This window comes from Sebastes fasciatus, chromosome 13 (assembly GCF_043250625.1).
Source record: "Sebastes fasciatus isolate fSebFas1 chromosome 13, fSebFas1.pri, whole genome shotgun sequence".
Taxonomy (NCBI): domain Eukaryota; kingdom Metazoa; phylum Chordata; class Actinopteri; order Perciformes; family Sebastidae; genus Sebastes; species Sebastes fasciatus.
Window position 1 is genome coordinate 11900418 of NC_133807.1, and position 17494 is coordinate 11917911.

At 40.6% G+C, this 17494-nt stretch overlaps 1 protein-coding gene across 6 annotated transcripts in view; it reads left to right on the forward strand.

The window, feature by feature from the left end:
• mei1 (meiotic double-stranded break formation protein 1) overlaps nucleotides 1-17471 on the forward strand; it is a 75494-nt gene extending 58023 nt beyond the window's left edge. For 2 of the 6 annotated variants that reach the window (XM_074655491.1, XM_074655490.1), the window contains 7 exons: nucleotides 1455-1639; nucleotides 8224-8305; nucleotides 8607-8713; nucleotides 9389-9520; nucleotides 15081-15208; nucleotides 15863-16728; nucleotides 17410-17470. In XM_074655491.1, coding sequence (XP_074511592.1) covers nucleotides 1455-1639; nucleotides 8224-8305; nucleotides 8607-8713; nucleotides 9389-9520; nucleotides 15081-15208; nucleotides 15863-15917 — 689 coding nt within the window. In that variant the 3' untranslated portion in view covers nucleotides 15918-16728; nucleotides 17410-17470. Of the gene's footprint in view, nucleotides 1-800; nucleotides 1368-1454; nucleotides 1640-8223; nucleotides 8306-8606; nucleotides 8714-9388; nucleotides 9521-15080; nucleotides 15209-15862; nucleotides 16729-17409 lie in introns of those variants that run through there. The other 4 variants (XM_074655489.1, XM_074655492.1, XM_074655493.1 and 1 more) reach the window with 3 other exon arrangements.
• Nucleotides 17472-17494: the final 23 nt, after the last annotated feature.

Below are 17494 nucleotides of genomic sequence, written 5' to 3' on the forward strand. Positions count from 1 at the left end.
CATGAATTTCACACACTTTAATTATATTAAGTGGCCCACATCCCGCTGCAGCACTCGGAGACAGATCATCCCTGCTGCTCCTGTGTCTGTCTGTCAGCTGGATAAGTGGCCTGTCAGGGTAGCTGTGATGTATCGGCTCCCTCCCTTTACCCGCATATCTCTCTTTCTTTCTCTCCCTCTCCTCTTCACTCCTTCACTCACAACCATCCCTCTCTCTCTCTCTCTCTCTATCTCTCTATCTCTGTGCCATGTCTCTCCTCCCTCTCTTCTGCTGCCACTAATTGAGTCCTCCCTCCCTCTGAGAGCTCTAATCTCAGTGTACATGGCATAAGTGCAATTCAGACGGCTGGCAGCTCTCAGTTTGGATCCCTCTCTGTTTTAGCAATCATTTTGGCAGTGTCTCTCTCTTCATCTCCATCACTGCTTTGGTCCCTCAGTCTTGCTGACCTTCCTTCAACCCTGTCTCTCCCTGCCTCACACACTCCCTCTCTCTTTCTGTCACATATCAATTCAAAACTTGCCCTCAATTCCTTTTAACTCCTGCTCTCTTCTGCGCTTCTATTCCCTCTGCTATCTGCTTTTAACATCTTTTTCTATTTCAAACTTTCACTTCCCACTCTGTATGCTCGCTCACTACTTTTGTTTCTACCATGCACCTGTTTCTCTTGTGGCCTTGCCCTCCACATTTGTTTGCTTTCTCCTCTTCATCTCCCTCTCATGTGTGTTTATTCATTCCATCTCCTCCTATTCCCTTTGGTTTTCCAGTCATTTAACAGTCCTCTCTCACTTTCTCTTTCCAGTCAGCTACCTGAGGTTGCTGCAGGCTCTCCTGGATGCTGATCTGGCATCAGCAGTGCTGCATCAGAGCACTGGTCCTGGCTTGGTCAGGCCGAGTCATTCAGTGCACAAAATAAGGCTTTACCAAAGAGAATTTAAGGACCCGTATCTATAAACGTCTGCTGTGCACTGAACTACTACATATGTTGATACTTACACACGCTTTTGATTTTACAGTTGTTTCAACCTTGTAATTCTTATTACGACCAAGGCAGTGCTCCAGCATCACAAGACACAGACGCACTACTGTACATAAATATGAAGCAATGAAATCACACAATCAAGTATATTGGCTACTACCTTTACTGCCTTCACTTAATAACCGACAGTCACACAATAAAGGATGCATTGTTTCTGTATGACTGAAGCTAAGATATTGTGAATCAATGAACCACAAGGCTTGCAGGACTTATGAGCAGCTCCAGTGTGACTGGTGGTAATGCATTTATACCGGGTCCATAAAGTGGCAGGAACATACATCTTGAATATCGTTCACTTCTGTGACTCATTGTCCATTAATTAAACATGAGTTCAAATGTGTTTATCCATCCCATCCCCTCTTAATTCCTTTTGCTTCTCCAGCCATTTACCAGTCTTCTCTCACTTTCTCTTTCCAGTCAGCTACCTGAGGTTGCTGCAGGCTCTCCTTGATGCTGACCTGGTATCAGCAGTGCTGCGTCTGAGCACTGGTCCCGGCCTGGTCGGGCCAAGACCTCTGGGGGTCGAAGACGGCGCTTTGTACCCGCTTGGCTCCAGAGGAGCCCAGTGCCTCTCGACTGCTCTCAGTGGACTTCTTCTTCAGGTTGTAGTACTTGGGGGGGGGTCAATCTATGTGTTGTTGTGTTGATGGGTGTGTTTGTGTGTGTGTGTTAAGGTACGTGCAAGCACATATAGGTTTGGGAAAAAGGAAACTGAGAAGGAGATTTTGGGAAAAATAGATTACTAGAGACAGACGGAAAGATGCTCCATTAAAAGGGACACATATATTTTTTGTGATTTTCTGTCATTTATATATTGTTGTGATGTCAGATGTGCATGTTAAATATAGTCAAAGTTCCAAAACTTGAGATACTTGAGGTGATGCATGTAAAAATGCTCCCTGCAAGACAAAAGCCCAAAATTCAGCCTGCTTTGAGCGTGTTGTTTGTAACTTTGCAGGGGTGGAAGATACTCCGATTTTTTACTTAAGTAAAAGTAGTAATACCACAGTGTTAAAATACTCTGTTACAAGTAAATCCTGCCAGTATTTGCATCAAAATATACTTAAATGTATATTAAGTAATAAAGTGCCAAAAGTAAAAGTATTCATTATGCAGACAGGCCCATTTAAGACTAATGCACATTATATCACTATTGATTATGTTATTATTATTATTATTATTATTATTATTATTATTATTATTATGTTATTAATAATTATATAATTATTGATGCATTAAAGTGGCAGTAGGCAGTATATTTTTGGCATCATTGGGCAAAAATTCCTATTTCCATATTGTAATTCAAGTGTTCTGAGAGATAACTAGACTTCTGCACCCCATCATGTCTCTGTTTTCAGGCTTTAAAAAATCTAGCCCATGACGGGAGACTTTGACCAATCAAAAGTCATTTCATTGAGAGAGCGTTCCTATTGGCAGTGCTCCGGTCATGTGACCGAAACTTGGCGTTCCTTCACCAGATTTCACAATGGCGGCGGCGTCATAAAATGTCTCATTTTACAGCTAAACCGTGCACTAAAAGATGATTCTGAAAACATTTGAGGCGAGAAATAGGCATTAACGTAACATAATATTGATTCATATTTGATCAGCGCTGCCTAGTTTGACTGTTTGGTTGGAGTTCGCGGGTGATTGACAGCCGGCTCTCATAGACGGCAGCTGGACAGCAGACCTCAGATCAGCTCTTACTGCTTGTTTTTCTCCGGTATGTGAATTCTTTCAGATGCCGTTAGGAGCACCGGAGGACACAGAGGCACATGATTTTTTTCAGGTTACCTGTTTCATGTACTACTGTCACGAAATAGAGACCGTTTTATAAAAATAACTGTTTTTAATCATATTTGCTCCAATCTTGCCTACTTCAGCTTTAATTTGAAAGCATCACTAATGTTGCAGCTGGTAGGTAGGTTAGTGGAGCTAATTTATATATTTTTAATATACTGTTGCGTAGCTTAATCCATAATAATACAACATAATTCAATAGTTTATATTTTGTATTAATAATCTGAGTCAGCAAAATAACTAGTAAGTAATGTTATCAAATAAATGTGATGAAGTAAAAAGTACAATATCGCCTTCCAAAATGTAGTGAAGTAGAAGTATAAAGCAGCAAAAAATGGTACCTCAAAATTGTACTCAAGTACAATACTTGAGTAAATGTACTTACTTTCCACCACTGGTACTTAGTTATTTTTTTCCTGACGAGCTGTGGATGTCCACAAACGGACCTCCGCTCTGTTTGAAACAGGCAGTATGAGAAACATTTTCTAGTAGACTGCCATTACAGCATTTAATTTCTCACATTTCTTGTTTGTGGAAGGCAGAAATAACGGAGAACATGACAGTAAACACTGTGTTGTAATGAAAGGTGGAGTGCTGCCAAATGCATTGTTTTTCAACAAGTGATGGTTGCAAAGTCAGCTGTTCTAGTGTTAAAGGAAGGTTTGCATTTCACAGCATTTGCTTAAATTCCGTTAAATCTTCTTTGTCCATTTCAAACATTAAACCTGCAGTAGGCCGAATGTTTTTGGCATCATTGGGCAAAGATTCCATAATAGCCTTTCAGCATATTGTAATTCAAGTGTTCTGAGAGAAAACTAGACTTCTGCACCTCCTCATGGCTCTGTTTTCAGGCTTTAAATAATCTAGCCCGTGATGTGAGACTTTGGCCAATCACAGGTAATTTCAGAGAGAGAGCGTTCCTATTGGCTGTTCATTCAACGGAGGCAGCTGTCAATCACTCGCAAATTCCGATCAAACGGTCAAACTAGGCAGCGTTGATCAAATATGAATCAATATTCTGTTACTATAATGCCTATTTCTCACCTCAAATGTTTCCAGAAACATCTTGTAGTGTACTGTTTAGCTGTAAAATGAGAAAGTTTGTGACCAGGCCACCATGTTGAGATAAGTTGAGGAAATACCAAACATCGCCCAGCAGCCGGAGCAAACTTTCTCATTTTACCGCTAAACAGTACACTACAAGATGTTTCTGAAAACATTTGAAGCGAGAAATAGGCATTACAGTAATAGAATATTGATTTATATTTGATCAGCGCTGCCTAGTTTGACCGTTTGATCCGAGGTCACAAGTGATTGACAGCTGCTCAGAGACAGCTCTGATTGGTTGTTTTGCTCCGGTCTGTGAAATCTTGCAGATTCCATTAGGAGCACATCAGAGAAATGAGAAGAGAGCTCTAATGCAGTATTTTCATTCTTAATTATATAAATCAGCACATATTGACTTATTCAGGATCATAACAAATTCAACATGAATAACAATATGTGAAGAGATATTGATTAAAATAATTAAAAACAAAAAGATTCAATCAGAGTTATCAGAGTGCACATCGATCCTCAAACAGATACATAACCATGTGCTCACATAGCGGTGGTTCATATGCTGATATGATGATGCCTCCCCTCTCTTACTCTCTTTTGCTTCATTCTGCAACAGAGATAACATGAAGTAAATCTTTTAAATCTTTACAGCATGACATTGAACCTTCCTTTCACAAACAAGGTTGTGTAGAAAATGAGATTTCAATTGATTTAGCAGTTAGCATAATGGAACGGCACACATCACCAGAGCAATCCCAGAACGTTATTACATGTAGCTGCCGTATTGACTCTGGTTGTTTATTACAAAAGAGGCAGACTGGTGTCTTACCAGCATTCATTTAACAATAAATAGGTGAAGCACTTCTTCCACTGGGTGGCAGCCAGCACAGAGCAACATGGTGCGAAATATGAGTCATCCAGTGCACAAAATAAGGCAGAAGGTAGAGCCTTTTACCAAAAGGATTATAAAGAATTGTATCTATAAACGTCTGCTGTGCACTGAACTACTACATATGTTGATACTTACACACGCTTTTGATTTTACAGCTGTTTCAACCTTGTAATTCTTATTACGATCAAGGCAGTGCTCCAGCATCACAAGACACAGACGCACTACTGTACATAAATATGAAGCACTAAAATCACACAATCAAGTATATTGGCTACTACCTTTACTGCCTTCACTTAATGACCAACAGTCACACAATAAAGGATGCATTGTTTCTGTATGACTGAAGCTAAGATATTGTTAATCAATGAACCACAAGGCTTGCAGGACTTATGAGAGCAGCTCCAGTGTGAGTCGTGGTAATGCATTTTTTACTGGGTCCATAAAATGGCAGGAAGATACCTCTTGAATACAGCTCACTCCTGTGACTCATTGTCCATTAAATAAACATGAGTTCAAATTATTATTAAGACCTTGACATTTATACAGTCGACACGCTGAACAATAGAACTTTGCTTATTCAAGACCTTAAAGAAAGACGAAAGGTTTGTACTGGAACATGAACATGTTGAAACTGAAGTTGAAGCAGTGTAGGCGAATATCGAATGTGCTTGCACACATTGTAAAAGAGCCACATGCATTTTTTGTCACTTTGACCTTGTGTTGGGCCTATTGAATTTGTCTTTAGATATCTGTGGTTGTATTCAAGATGAAGTATTCCTACCAGGGTTTGTCAGTCGATATAAATATTTGATCCCGATTAATTGCATGATTGTCCATAGTTAATCGCGATTAATCACAAATTGATCGCACATTTTTGATTTGTTCAAAATGTACCTTAAAGGGAGATTTGTCAAGTATTTAATACTCTACATGGGAGTGGACAAATAAGCTTGCTTTATGCAAATGTATGTATATATTTATTGTTGGAAATCAAAACAAAACAATGACACATTGTCCAGAAACCCTCACAGGTACTGCATTTAGCATAAAAAATATGCTCAAATCATAACATGGCAAACTGCAGCCCAACAGACAACAACAGCTGTCAGTGTGTCAGTGTGCTGACTTGACTATGACTTGCCCCAAACTGCATGTGATTATCATAAAGTAGGGCATGTCTGTAAAGGGGAGACTCGTGGGAACCCATAGAACCCATTTTCATTCACATAGGCCTCTCTTTAAGGGACCCCTTCGAAAATCACCATGTCAGTTTTTCCTCGCCAAAATTTAGCGCAACTTTATAGCAATATTTAGCGTTCTTCCCGACATGGTAGCATGAAATGGTTGCTAGCAATGGATTCTTTGGTTTTTCTAGTTGCATACGATGCCAGTATCTTCACTCTAGCTTTTAAATTAGTGGCCTTAAAACTAATTTGCGTTAACGTGTCATTATCGCGTTAACTTTAACAGCCCTAATTCCTACACACACTGATGTCTTAAAGGAACAGTGTGTAGCATTTAGGAGGATCTATTGGGAGACATGGAGTATGATGTTAATAATTATGTTTTCTTTAGTGTATAATCCCCTGAAACTAAGAATCACAGTTTTTTTTGTTACCTTAGAATGCGCCGTTTCCATCTACATATGGAGCGGGTCTTCTTCACGGAGCCGGCCGACATTTTTCTACAGTAGCCCAGAACGGACAAACCAAACACCGACTCTAGAGAGGGGCATTTGTGATTTCACGTTTTCACATCGGCCCCCGTAGTTCTCCTACACGCTTGGTACACAGGAGACGTTTCAGTTAGTTGCCACCTGACCCTACACACTATTCCTTTAAACGAACAGAGTGTAGGATCTGGCAGATTACAACTTCTCCCGTGTGTCAAGTGTGTAGGATTTCTACGGGGGCCGACGCGAAAACGCAAATGACCCTCTCTGGAGCCAGTTGTTGTAAGAGTAGAGTGCTTAGAGAGTGTGTGTATGTACGTGATAAGTGAGTGGTGAACAGGGTTGGAAATTCACTTTTTATATATACTGCAATATTCACATCCAGTATATAGTTTAGAGTTTCGATTAACGGTGAATTCTTAAATCAGATAGATACTCGTCAAGATAGACATGAGTTGCAGTTAAGTGATTTGTTTTGCTACAGTATCGCCGCGGCAGGTCATTAAACCTTGACAGCCAACACGGACACAGATATGTTTCTGCATGCTGCCGCCCTTACCAGCGGTGAGAGGTCATCAAAATGATGTTTGAACTAGAGAAGAGGTGTCAGAGTAGTCGGGGGAGTTTGTGTAGAAGGAGCCTGCGATGTATTTGAATGGGTAATCAAATAACCTGGAAAAAAAAAAAGCTCCAGCTAATGAAGTGTAATACCACTGGGCTCATTTTGATGCTCATTTGCATGCATAAATACATCCATGATGTGAAACCCGGCTCCTCCAGCACACTGGCCAATACTACACCATCTGGTTATAATAATGATATAATAAATTAGAAACATTAGAGACACCAGCTCTAAAGTTAATTAGCTATGCTTCACTGCTGACAGGTAAACAAATACATTAACACATATCTTTGCAAAGGAGATATTTATATTTCTGAGGACAATCTAAAAATAGTGTGGATCAAATATATATATGGGATAATTGGGTGTCATGCCTGTTGTATTTCTCTTTTATCCAGTGCCTTTGCTGCAGCATGCCAGCTTCTGGTTCCACACCAGTGGTGTTTCTTCTCTGTGTAAAAGACTGTAGTGCTGAACTGAGCCTCGGCTCTATGGTTCAGTGCTCTGTAGTCTGCTGTTCAGCTGCTGATATGAGTAACAGTTCCCTATTCCCCTCCTCTCCCCTCTGTCTTGCTCTCTTTTCCTCTTGACACTCTGCTTTAGTGACAGTAGAAGACAACACTCTACTGTTTTGTCTTATGCCTCCTCACTTTCTGTCCCTCACTGCTCTTTGCTCTCATTTGAACCTATCCTTTCATCTTCGTCTCCTCATCTGCCCTCTTCTCATCTTTCCCTTACCCCTACCCAATTCACCTCCCTCCCTTTCACCCTCTTGACTCCTTTCTCCTCCTATCTCCTCTCCTCCGCCTCAGGATTAGGGTGTGACTCTACACAGTCTGTGTATCCGCCTGCCTGGCCTACTTCAGTATTTTTGGACACCACATAGTGCTCACTGCCAGCACCGCCACTGTGGGAGAGGCTTGCATTATTAAAGCCCCACTCAGTCGCTCTCTCTGGTGTTCCCTTGTTTTCCCTTTTTGTTTCTGGTTCCTTCTCTGTCCGTTGGTGAGCATGTGTTATAGTGTCCACGTCACATTCCCGTGGCTCCCATGACTTAACATTTTTGAACGGGAAGATGTTCTTTTTTTTTCTGTTTTTATTGTATACTTGACTTCTCTCCCATGTTTCTCTTTCTCCTCAGAAGCACGAGCTGTTGCTGAGAGCCTCAGTCAACTGTCTAAGCTCCCTGCTGGGCTTCCTTCAGAGGAAGAGTCCCACTACAGGTACCAGACAGAGAGACAGATTGGGAATGAGCGAGTGTAAGTTATCAGTACATGTGAGAGAGAGAGAGAGAGAGATGAAAGAGAGTGTGTATGCATGCAGGTAGTATTCTTTCTCATATTATCTCACTCTTCAACACTGTATCATGCATGTTTGTTTCGTTTTTTACATTCCTGCTCTATGTCATTAACCACTTTCAGTAATTACACCAAGAGAAATTAAACAAAATTTATCCGAATTAGACAACCTGACGTCATTTTTCTCCCTGGATTTGTATTTTCTGTGCGTTTGTCTGCGTGTTAGCAAAGTACGTGGTGTGTCAGCCATGGACTCGATTCCTCGTCTACTGCCTGCTCAGCTCAGGAGAGATCTGCCGTCTGCACCCTGCCATTCTCAGACTCATCACAATTGTGAGAGGTTTTACACACACACACACACACACACACACACACAACTCAAATCAAGTATAATTTATTGGGCCTGGTTCTGAGCAGTAATACATATTTGGTATTAAAATCATTAAAAGTTAATGAAGGTAATAAAAACATAAAAGTAGTAGAAGTATTTGGATCACATAAGTAATGAGAGTGGATATAGTATAATGTTATGCAGGCTGACACAGAACAACACGTGGAAATTAAGGAAATATTATCACATTTTTCATTTATTATTCAATGAAATCATCATCCACATCAAATCATTATTTTATTTATTTCGAATATTTAAATTATTTTTCTTCACATGACAATTCCAGTGTCTGAATATTTTTAAGAATTATAAGTTCATTACTCTTTGAAAAGGTGTACTTGCATTATTATGCTATTAATATTATTATTATATCAGTGGCATAAAATGGTCTTAAAATGACAATAATATCTTATCGCAATTATTTCTGAGACAATATATGAATATCATGACAGGCCTATTTAAGAGACCACTAAAAGTTGGGGATTGATGTGAGTCTCTGCACCTTTCCCACATGTTCAAGTCTTTCTCCTCGCTCTAATTCTCCTGTTTTTGTTGATGACTGCATCTGAGTGCATGATTGTGCACTTGTATGTGTACATGTCTCGTGTCCTCTGCAGCTCCTACAACACGGCAGTACGGTGGTGCTGTGGGAGCCTGACCTGCTCCAGGTGATGGAGGCGGTGGAGAGGAGGGGGGTGAAGGAGCTCAGCGAGGAAGCAGCACAGGCCCTCAGGCTGCTCCTCTCACAGGTACACATGCACGCTGACGCACACACGCAGATCAAATCATGGACGCACCTTGGGAACATTTTTGTGGATTCTCACAGCAATAGACTTTTAACATGCTGTTACCCATGAATACCTGCATTCCTTGAATAAATGAATTAGAAAATAAATCAAGTGCAGACAAAGATCAGCATCAGCCGGGTTCACGCAGGGCTTATAATACTTAATGATGTTTTTCTGCCTGTGCTGGTCTTCACAGCAAATAAATACAAATTTTCAGAGACAGCAGGGGAAATGTAGACGGGAAAGACGCAGGTTTGTTTATGCAAATAAAAATACCATTATTTTCACAGAAGCACCGCAGTAGCAGAATGCCAACTCACAACAGCAGCCTCAGTGTGGGACTTAATCATACTTCACATAGCAGTGTGAACGTGAACGGTTGACTAAGGGCTTTAGTTTATCATTGCATTTGCAAAGACCAGTGCAAAGTGTGAGGTCAGAGGTCACCAATAAGGTTGGAGAGGTGGTGTAGCTCATGTGTGCTCTATGCCTGCTGTCTGGGACTTGTGATCTGGAGCTGATGCCTCCGCAAGCACACGCTGACATTTCACACAAGCAGCCTTGTGCTTTGCTCTCTCCCAACCCTTTTTCCCACAAAATGACGTTCCCATACAACTAAACTGCATTCTCAATTAGGTTTTGAGGGAATCGTATTTTCTCCCGGATTACAGTTGCAGTATTTAACAGTTTTAAACTTGTAGTTAACATTGTAAATTGAAACAAAACAAAAAAACGCAACAACACTTCTTAGTTAGGTTTAGGTAACAAAACTACTGGGTTAGGTATAGTAAAAAAACATGATTTGGCTTAAAATTACCATCTCCAATGTTTTTTTGACCCATCCACGTACCTCCCGCCCGTAGTGGACTTTATCGCTTGTTACACTCGTTATTATACCACGTAACTTTCAATAGCATTATTATTCTACGTAACTTTCACCAACGGTTGCTCAATATGCTACGTCACCTGCTCTGCGCGTCGCCCGTTGTACTACATGACTTACTGCAGCCGTCCACGGACTTACAAATGTATTTGTGATATGTCAAAGACGAACGTAATCTGCGACAAAATACGTTTCCTTCAAAATGTAATTGAGAATGCAGTTTAGTTTGGAATGTAATATTTCGGAGACAGGGCAGCCTCTCCACACCCAGCTTCCACTCTTGTAATTGTATCATGAATAGTCTTGGTAATATGCACAAAGAAAAGAGCTGCTACTGATATCTAGTAGTGCTTGTCATTGTCATTAGCTCAGTAACCCCCGCTGTACATACCCTCCGGCATCCAGAATCATTGGTCATGTTGGCGCTAAAGACTCTTCATCTGTGTTGTCACGGAAACTAGAGACTGAATTTAAAATCCTCATTTACCCCCCTATTGACACAGGCACACATTTTAATTGCGTCTGGACGCTGCACCCTGTTTTGGGTCCATGGACCTCAGTTGCATCTATCAGTTACATGTCGGGCAGAGGAGATACTGTTGTGCTCTTGGGATACGGGTGCATATACAGGTGGAGAAAAAACTGAAAACATTAGCTTTTAACTTGGATCAGCTCATTTCTGACCATAGTAGGGCAAATTTAAAAGATTAAAGTTTATATCATGTTTTTATCATTTCTGCAATAGAAATGATAAAGTTGAAGCTTCTGGTTGACTCTGCTGAGAATTTATTAATAGTTTTCCTTAGAAATACAAAATTGAATGAATCATAGCTCCTAGCAGCTAACAAAATGTTACGGAAAAATAAAACAAACAATCCTTGCTGAATAATCTGCATCATTGTAATAGATTTTGATATTTTTTATGTTGATATAATATCCATTCTTTCTTTTTTCTCTCTTGTGATTACTCTAAGATGTGTCCTTGGTTTACTCCTGACTTGGCAGTTTAAGGCCAAGACGCACACAGGACCCAAACGGTTGGTTAGCATTTAGGCATTCAAGGAATAAATCTACTGCATAACTGCAGTGAGAGCTGCCAAGTCAGGGTACTATTTGAACTTACTGTCTAAATTCTGGAAGCCAGTCAAATCCTATAAGGATAAAGTCCCCGTCTCTTCTCCTCCAAGCATTGAATCTGATGACTATAAAGCTTTAAGTCAGAACAATGTCTGTTCAGCTCTCAGTAGACATCTTGTTGCTGCTGGCTATTTGTTTGAAGATGATTACACTCAGTCTCAGCCTTTCACTGCTGATGTTGGATGTAAACTATACTACCCATAGATGATAAAAAAAGTTTGTGTCAGTCTAAAGGCCTCTACTGCTCTGTGAATTATTCATTAAAACTGTTTTTTATATGTTACTCTGCACTATACTGTGTTGTGCATATCCATCATAGATTAACTTAACAAATTATTTAAAAAGTGACAGTGAAACTAAGGTCCTCGATATTTGTATAAAAAGGTCAGGAAAATTACATTTTGAGATTTAAAAAAATCTGTGGTAGTGACACTTTGGGCTGGCGCGACTACTTCACTCAGAGCAGCTGTTAATCATGACGTCTCAACCTCTTTTTATAGCATCAAATAACTAATTAAAACCAAACTTATCAGAAAAATGAACACTTGAACACACATCAGCGTGATATGAACTACCTAAAATGACAGGAACCATCTTTAGGAAAAGTTTATTTGACATGTGCTTTTTAGTTTGGCCCCTGTCTCATCCGCTAACATGGAGGGGGCGGGATTTATGACCTATGTTGCAGCCAGCCACCAGGAGGCGTTTCAGATATTTAGGCTTTATTTTGGGGGAGCTGTCTTGTTATCCATCTTTATATACAGTCTGTGGTTGAGCCATTTTCAACCCATGAAATGCAGATTTTTATGAATCTGGTAAGAAATGTCAATATTAACACCAGCATTGATGTGTTTCATCAAAAGTACAGTCATATTGTTTAGTTTACAGCTCAAAAAACATGTTTACGTGTAAAGTACCTCTATAATAAACAAATATTGAATGTAGAAATATAGGACATTGTACCAAAAGTGCAAACAGAAAAGATGTTGATGAGTGATAAAAAATTAAAATTAATAATTTTGTTCCACAAATCATGAGGGTGTATTGAGCAGATTAACTAATTAAAGCAACTTTGCTCAACTGTGATCTTTGCTCTGTTGTGATCACGGCATTAAGTGTCGATTTTTATCATTTATCAGATCCCACAGATTATCCCCAGAAGCAAATACGGTGTAAAATGCACGTATTCCCTGTGAAAATCTTGTTTCAGCATAAATAGAACATGATGAACTATGTCCTCGTCGTTACCCTTGTTAGCTTTGCAGCAAATGCATAAAGCCCATCTGGGTTCCGCTTCAAGACGTTATAAAACACAGAAGGACTAGCAGCCACATCAGATTGCTTAGCTCAGATTTGGCATCATATACAGGACCAGCAAGGCATTTAGTATTCCGAAAGTAGCTCCGAATCAGAGGAGTGACAGAATGATGGCACAAAACTGCAGCTCCCAGTGCAGCGAGTGCCAGGGAAACATAAACTGTGTGAATGCGTGCGCATGTTTCTGTTTGCTTGTGTAGATGCGTACTGTGTATGTCGCTGTGTGTTTCTGGAGACATCGAGGCAGTTTAGGGGAGGCAGGGTTCAATGTGACAGACCTAACAGTCTCAAGACAGTATGAGTTTTCTCTCTTGTCATCTCCTCTGCTCCAGTCTGTCTCTCACACACATTGAACTTTGTTTTTAGGTTCTGTTGATCTTCCTTTGGACTGAAGTGAAATCTCAGTTCATGAGGAAGCTCTCTGTGCACATTTGGCAGTGATCTGTTATCATATCACTATCTTTCTTCCTCCCCATGAGTGGTGACATAACTGTCAACTGCGAGTGTGTATGTGGAGGCATGTATGCACATACTGTTTGCACACAGTGTGATCGGAGCAAGCATGTATGTGCATACATGCATCATTTGCTTTTGCAGCTTTAGCCCGTGGCTATTTCCTGTCCTCCAATCAGGCTCATTGTACATCTGCTGGTGCTTGTCTTCCTGTCTCTAACTGTATGTGTATATCTGCATGATCCGGTGTTAAGGGTTGCACTGCATACTGAGTTAGCTTGTCAGATCGGAGCTGGTCTTAGGGGACAGTCCCTTTTCATACTTTCTAATGCTTGCAGACTTCCAATAACTTCCCCCCCAGACCTGAGGGACTCTTTTACCCATCACTCTTTCTATCTCTTTTCTTGCGCACAGAGCCTGACCTTTCACTTGCTAGTGTTTTCTGCTTCTGTCCCTATTCCTTTGCCTCCTCTCTCCTCTTCTTTTGCTCTCCAAATTGTTCTCACTCCACTCCATTCACCTCTATTTCCCCCTTTTGCTCTTTTCAGTTACTGTGCAGTGTTAGAACAGCTTTTTTTATTGTGCCCTTTCCTTCCACCCGCCTGTTCCTCAAAATATCATCCTCTGGAGTCACTTGATGGGAACTGTTGCCAAATAAAAACAGCTTTAACTCTGAGTACAACATTCACTTGTATATGAAGACCCATAAATTCTCTCTCTCTGGAAACTTCTTCAAGTTACAGTTTTTTTTTCCTTCTCTTGTCGTGCAGAGAATGATGATTATGGCGAGAAGATGATGATAATTTGGTGACGATATAAGGAATGTTGGTGCTTTAATAACAACACTCAGGCTGCTGTAGCTCACAAAAACATTGGCCGTAGATATAGGCAACTACTCTGCAAAAACAATCGCCTTTGGGAGGAGTTTTGTTCCCTCAGCCATTACAGCCTGGGCACACTGTGACAGGCTTGTCTTGTGTTGTGTTGTGTTGTTGTCATCTTGTTTGTTTATACCCTGTGAGTGTTTGATTGTGTTCAGACTGTGAAAGCAAATTTCCTCTGTAGAGGACGATGAAGAATGAATCTGAATCTGTTAACATGGTTGTAATTCTGCTGTGTTGCCTGTGACAGCTGACAAATAGTTTTGTTTTTGCAGTGGAGGCTTCCTGTCATGCTTACTTATGTAGCACTATGCAAATCCCAGGTGTGTGTGTGTGTTTGTGTGTGGGTGTGTGTGTGGGTGTGTTTCCCCCTTTGAAGAGTTTGCCTCTTGTCAGCTTGGCTATGTATCTAGATGTCTAAGTGATTTAAAATCTAGAGTTTTCAGAAAACGTTATCAGCCACGTTGGAAAAAGGGCCTTAAAGGTACAGTGTGTAGGATTTGGCGACATCTATTGGTGTGGCAGCAGATTGCAACCAACTGAGTACCATAATGAAAATATAGTTATGAATATTCCATTCCTGCTAATAGATCCCCTGAATGTTACACGCTGTTCCTTTAAGCCTCTTTTGTCTGATTCTTACATTTTACTTTTCTTTTCCTACTTTAGGTTTTGTCTTCTCGTCTTTCTCTTCACTGCCTATTCAACTTTTGGCCCAATATTGGCGTTATGTCCTGTCCTCTCTCTCCTCATTTCTCCAATCTCCTTTATGTTGCCATCCCTTCCTCATTATGCTGCTCGTCCCTCCTCTCCCTTTTTTTAATTCAACAAATTTCTTTTACTCATTCAGATCCAGATCAGTGTCCTGCAGCCGCCACTCACAGAGGAGCACCAGCAGAGAGTGGCGGCTTTGATGGAGTCCCTTAACCTACAGACGCCATCCGAGAGCTGCAGCCCCAGTCTGCCCAGCAACGTCTTGTATCCCTCACTTGAAGTGAAACACACTCACAAACACACACACACACAGGGCTGACATAATCACACCAATCTCACACCTTCACACATCCTCAAACATGCATCTGTATGTGTCTAAGCTGCAACACATTGCACACCATGAAAGATACCCATTTTGTACTCCAGCAGAGCGCCTCCATTGATTTTCTCTGGCAATTCATCGAATGTCTTGCGTTGTGCATTTCACTTAATCTCTTTGAAAGTGTGTTGTACAACACAGGGTTGTACTCGTTACTGTATTTCAGTCAGAGTCGGTACTTGAAGGCTCAGTACATCTGTCGTGCTGATTGACTCTAACACACACACACACTTTCTTCCTTTCACCCACCCACACATTCTCGTATACTCAGTCTACGTCTGCTCAGCTTTATGTTAGCTTTATTGGCTACTGGCATATAAAAGCAATATTGTCACATCACATTAATAGTAAATAAATACGCAGTGGAACTCTGACAGCTGTGATTGAAGGTGAAGCTCCATACAAAAAATATTCTTACGCACTTACAGTATTCAAGTGAAATCTAATTATAGTTTCTGTTAAGACTGTTCGCTTTCAAATATAAACTCACACCCACTCACCTACTTTCTGCTTCATCGCTCCTTAACTATTGTCCCCAGGCGTGTTGGAGACGTGTCCATCTGTCTGTCTGACTTTACAGTGACAGCAGGCTGATGTTTCGGCAAACAATTTGTTTCATTGTTCATTTATTGTTACATACCTTTAATTCCTATATACCTTGTTTGTGTTTTCCGTTCTGCTCTTAAAGCAGCGTATGCACCTGCCTACATTCCACACTGAAAGAATTTACCGCATGTATTTTTTAAGTATTTAGAAGCAGTGTTTAAAAAGTTGGATAAACAGTGATCTTTAGTCATTAAAAGATACAAAAAAAAAACATTTGTGTCGTTATTATAGACCTACATCTGTACTCTAGCTACTTTTTATATGGTATAGTACCAATAAGCACACTGTACCAGGTTGTCTCTACAACACTGCGCCACCTACAGGACACAATCAGACAGAGAAACTCTACTAGAATTTGTGGTCAAGGTGAAACCCACCATTAATGCAGCCATTTATTATTTGGATGACCTAGCCTGTTCCATGGATTCTGTAACACAAAAGTGAAAAGGACACATTTGACTTTATAGAAATGATTCATGTGACACATGAAAATGAAAAACGATCCACAGAAGTCATTGACCTGATCATAGCAGTGATTATCTTCACCCCACAACTCAAGCCTCAGCTCTTTTTACTTTGATAGATATGATGATATGTATGGTTTTGTCCCAGTTGTAAATTTTCCAGGAGCATTGGAAGTACTGGGTTTACCATCGGCACCTTCACAACGCTGTCAGTTTGTGATGGTGTGGCATCCTACAGGCAACTGTTGTGTTTGACAGTGATTGTGAGGTGAACAAGGCCTTGCTGCTCAGGGGTACAGCTGTCGGTGATGTCCTTGGGAGTGTGTCAGTGTCAGGTAAAAGTGAGCAAATATCTTTGATAACTTTTCCTGTAGAGGATCAGAGGACCTATTATGCTTTTGTGCTTTTTCCCTTTCCTTTCCCTTTGTGTTATATACTGTAGTTTTGTGTGCATGTAAAAGGTCCGCAAAGTGACAAAGCCCAAAGTCCACGACAAAGGGAGTTACTCTCCCCCACAGAAACACTGATCCTGAACTGCCTGAATCCAACCTTTTTATTCGTAACATGGCGATGTCACCAAGTTACACAGTTACATAATACCTGGCTAGCGGCTAGTTTGGCACGCTCTCAAACAAATCTAGTTAGAGCGGAACTGGAGCGTAGTCTGAAGAGTTTGGTTCGGTTGACCAATCACAACAGAGTGGGCCAGCTGACCAATCAGAGAAGACTGGGCTTTTCAGGGCGGGGCAGGAGCTCAAACAGAGCGTTTCAGACAGAGTGTGAAAAGAACACAGTCGGTATGAGAAAAGTAAACTGTTTTTTGGACATTTACAGTAAGCATGTAAACATGTTCTAGTAGTAACCCAAAATACAAGTATGCGACCTGAAAATGAGCATAATAGGTCCTCTTTAACTATAATATCTATTTATGATGTCTGAATTAAGTTTCATGTATTCCAGGAAGAAAATAAATGTAGTTTTTTTGTACTAAAGTAAATCTCCTAATTATTTCTCAGGTGGTGATTCAGTCAGATAGGACAAGTGGCCTTCTCTTGTTCATTTAATCTAAAGACAAAGTAAATTCCTTCTTCACATCACCGA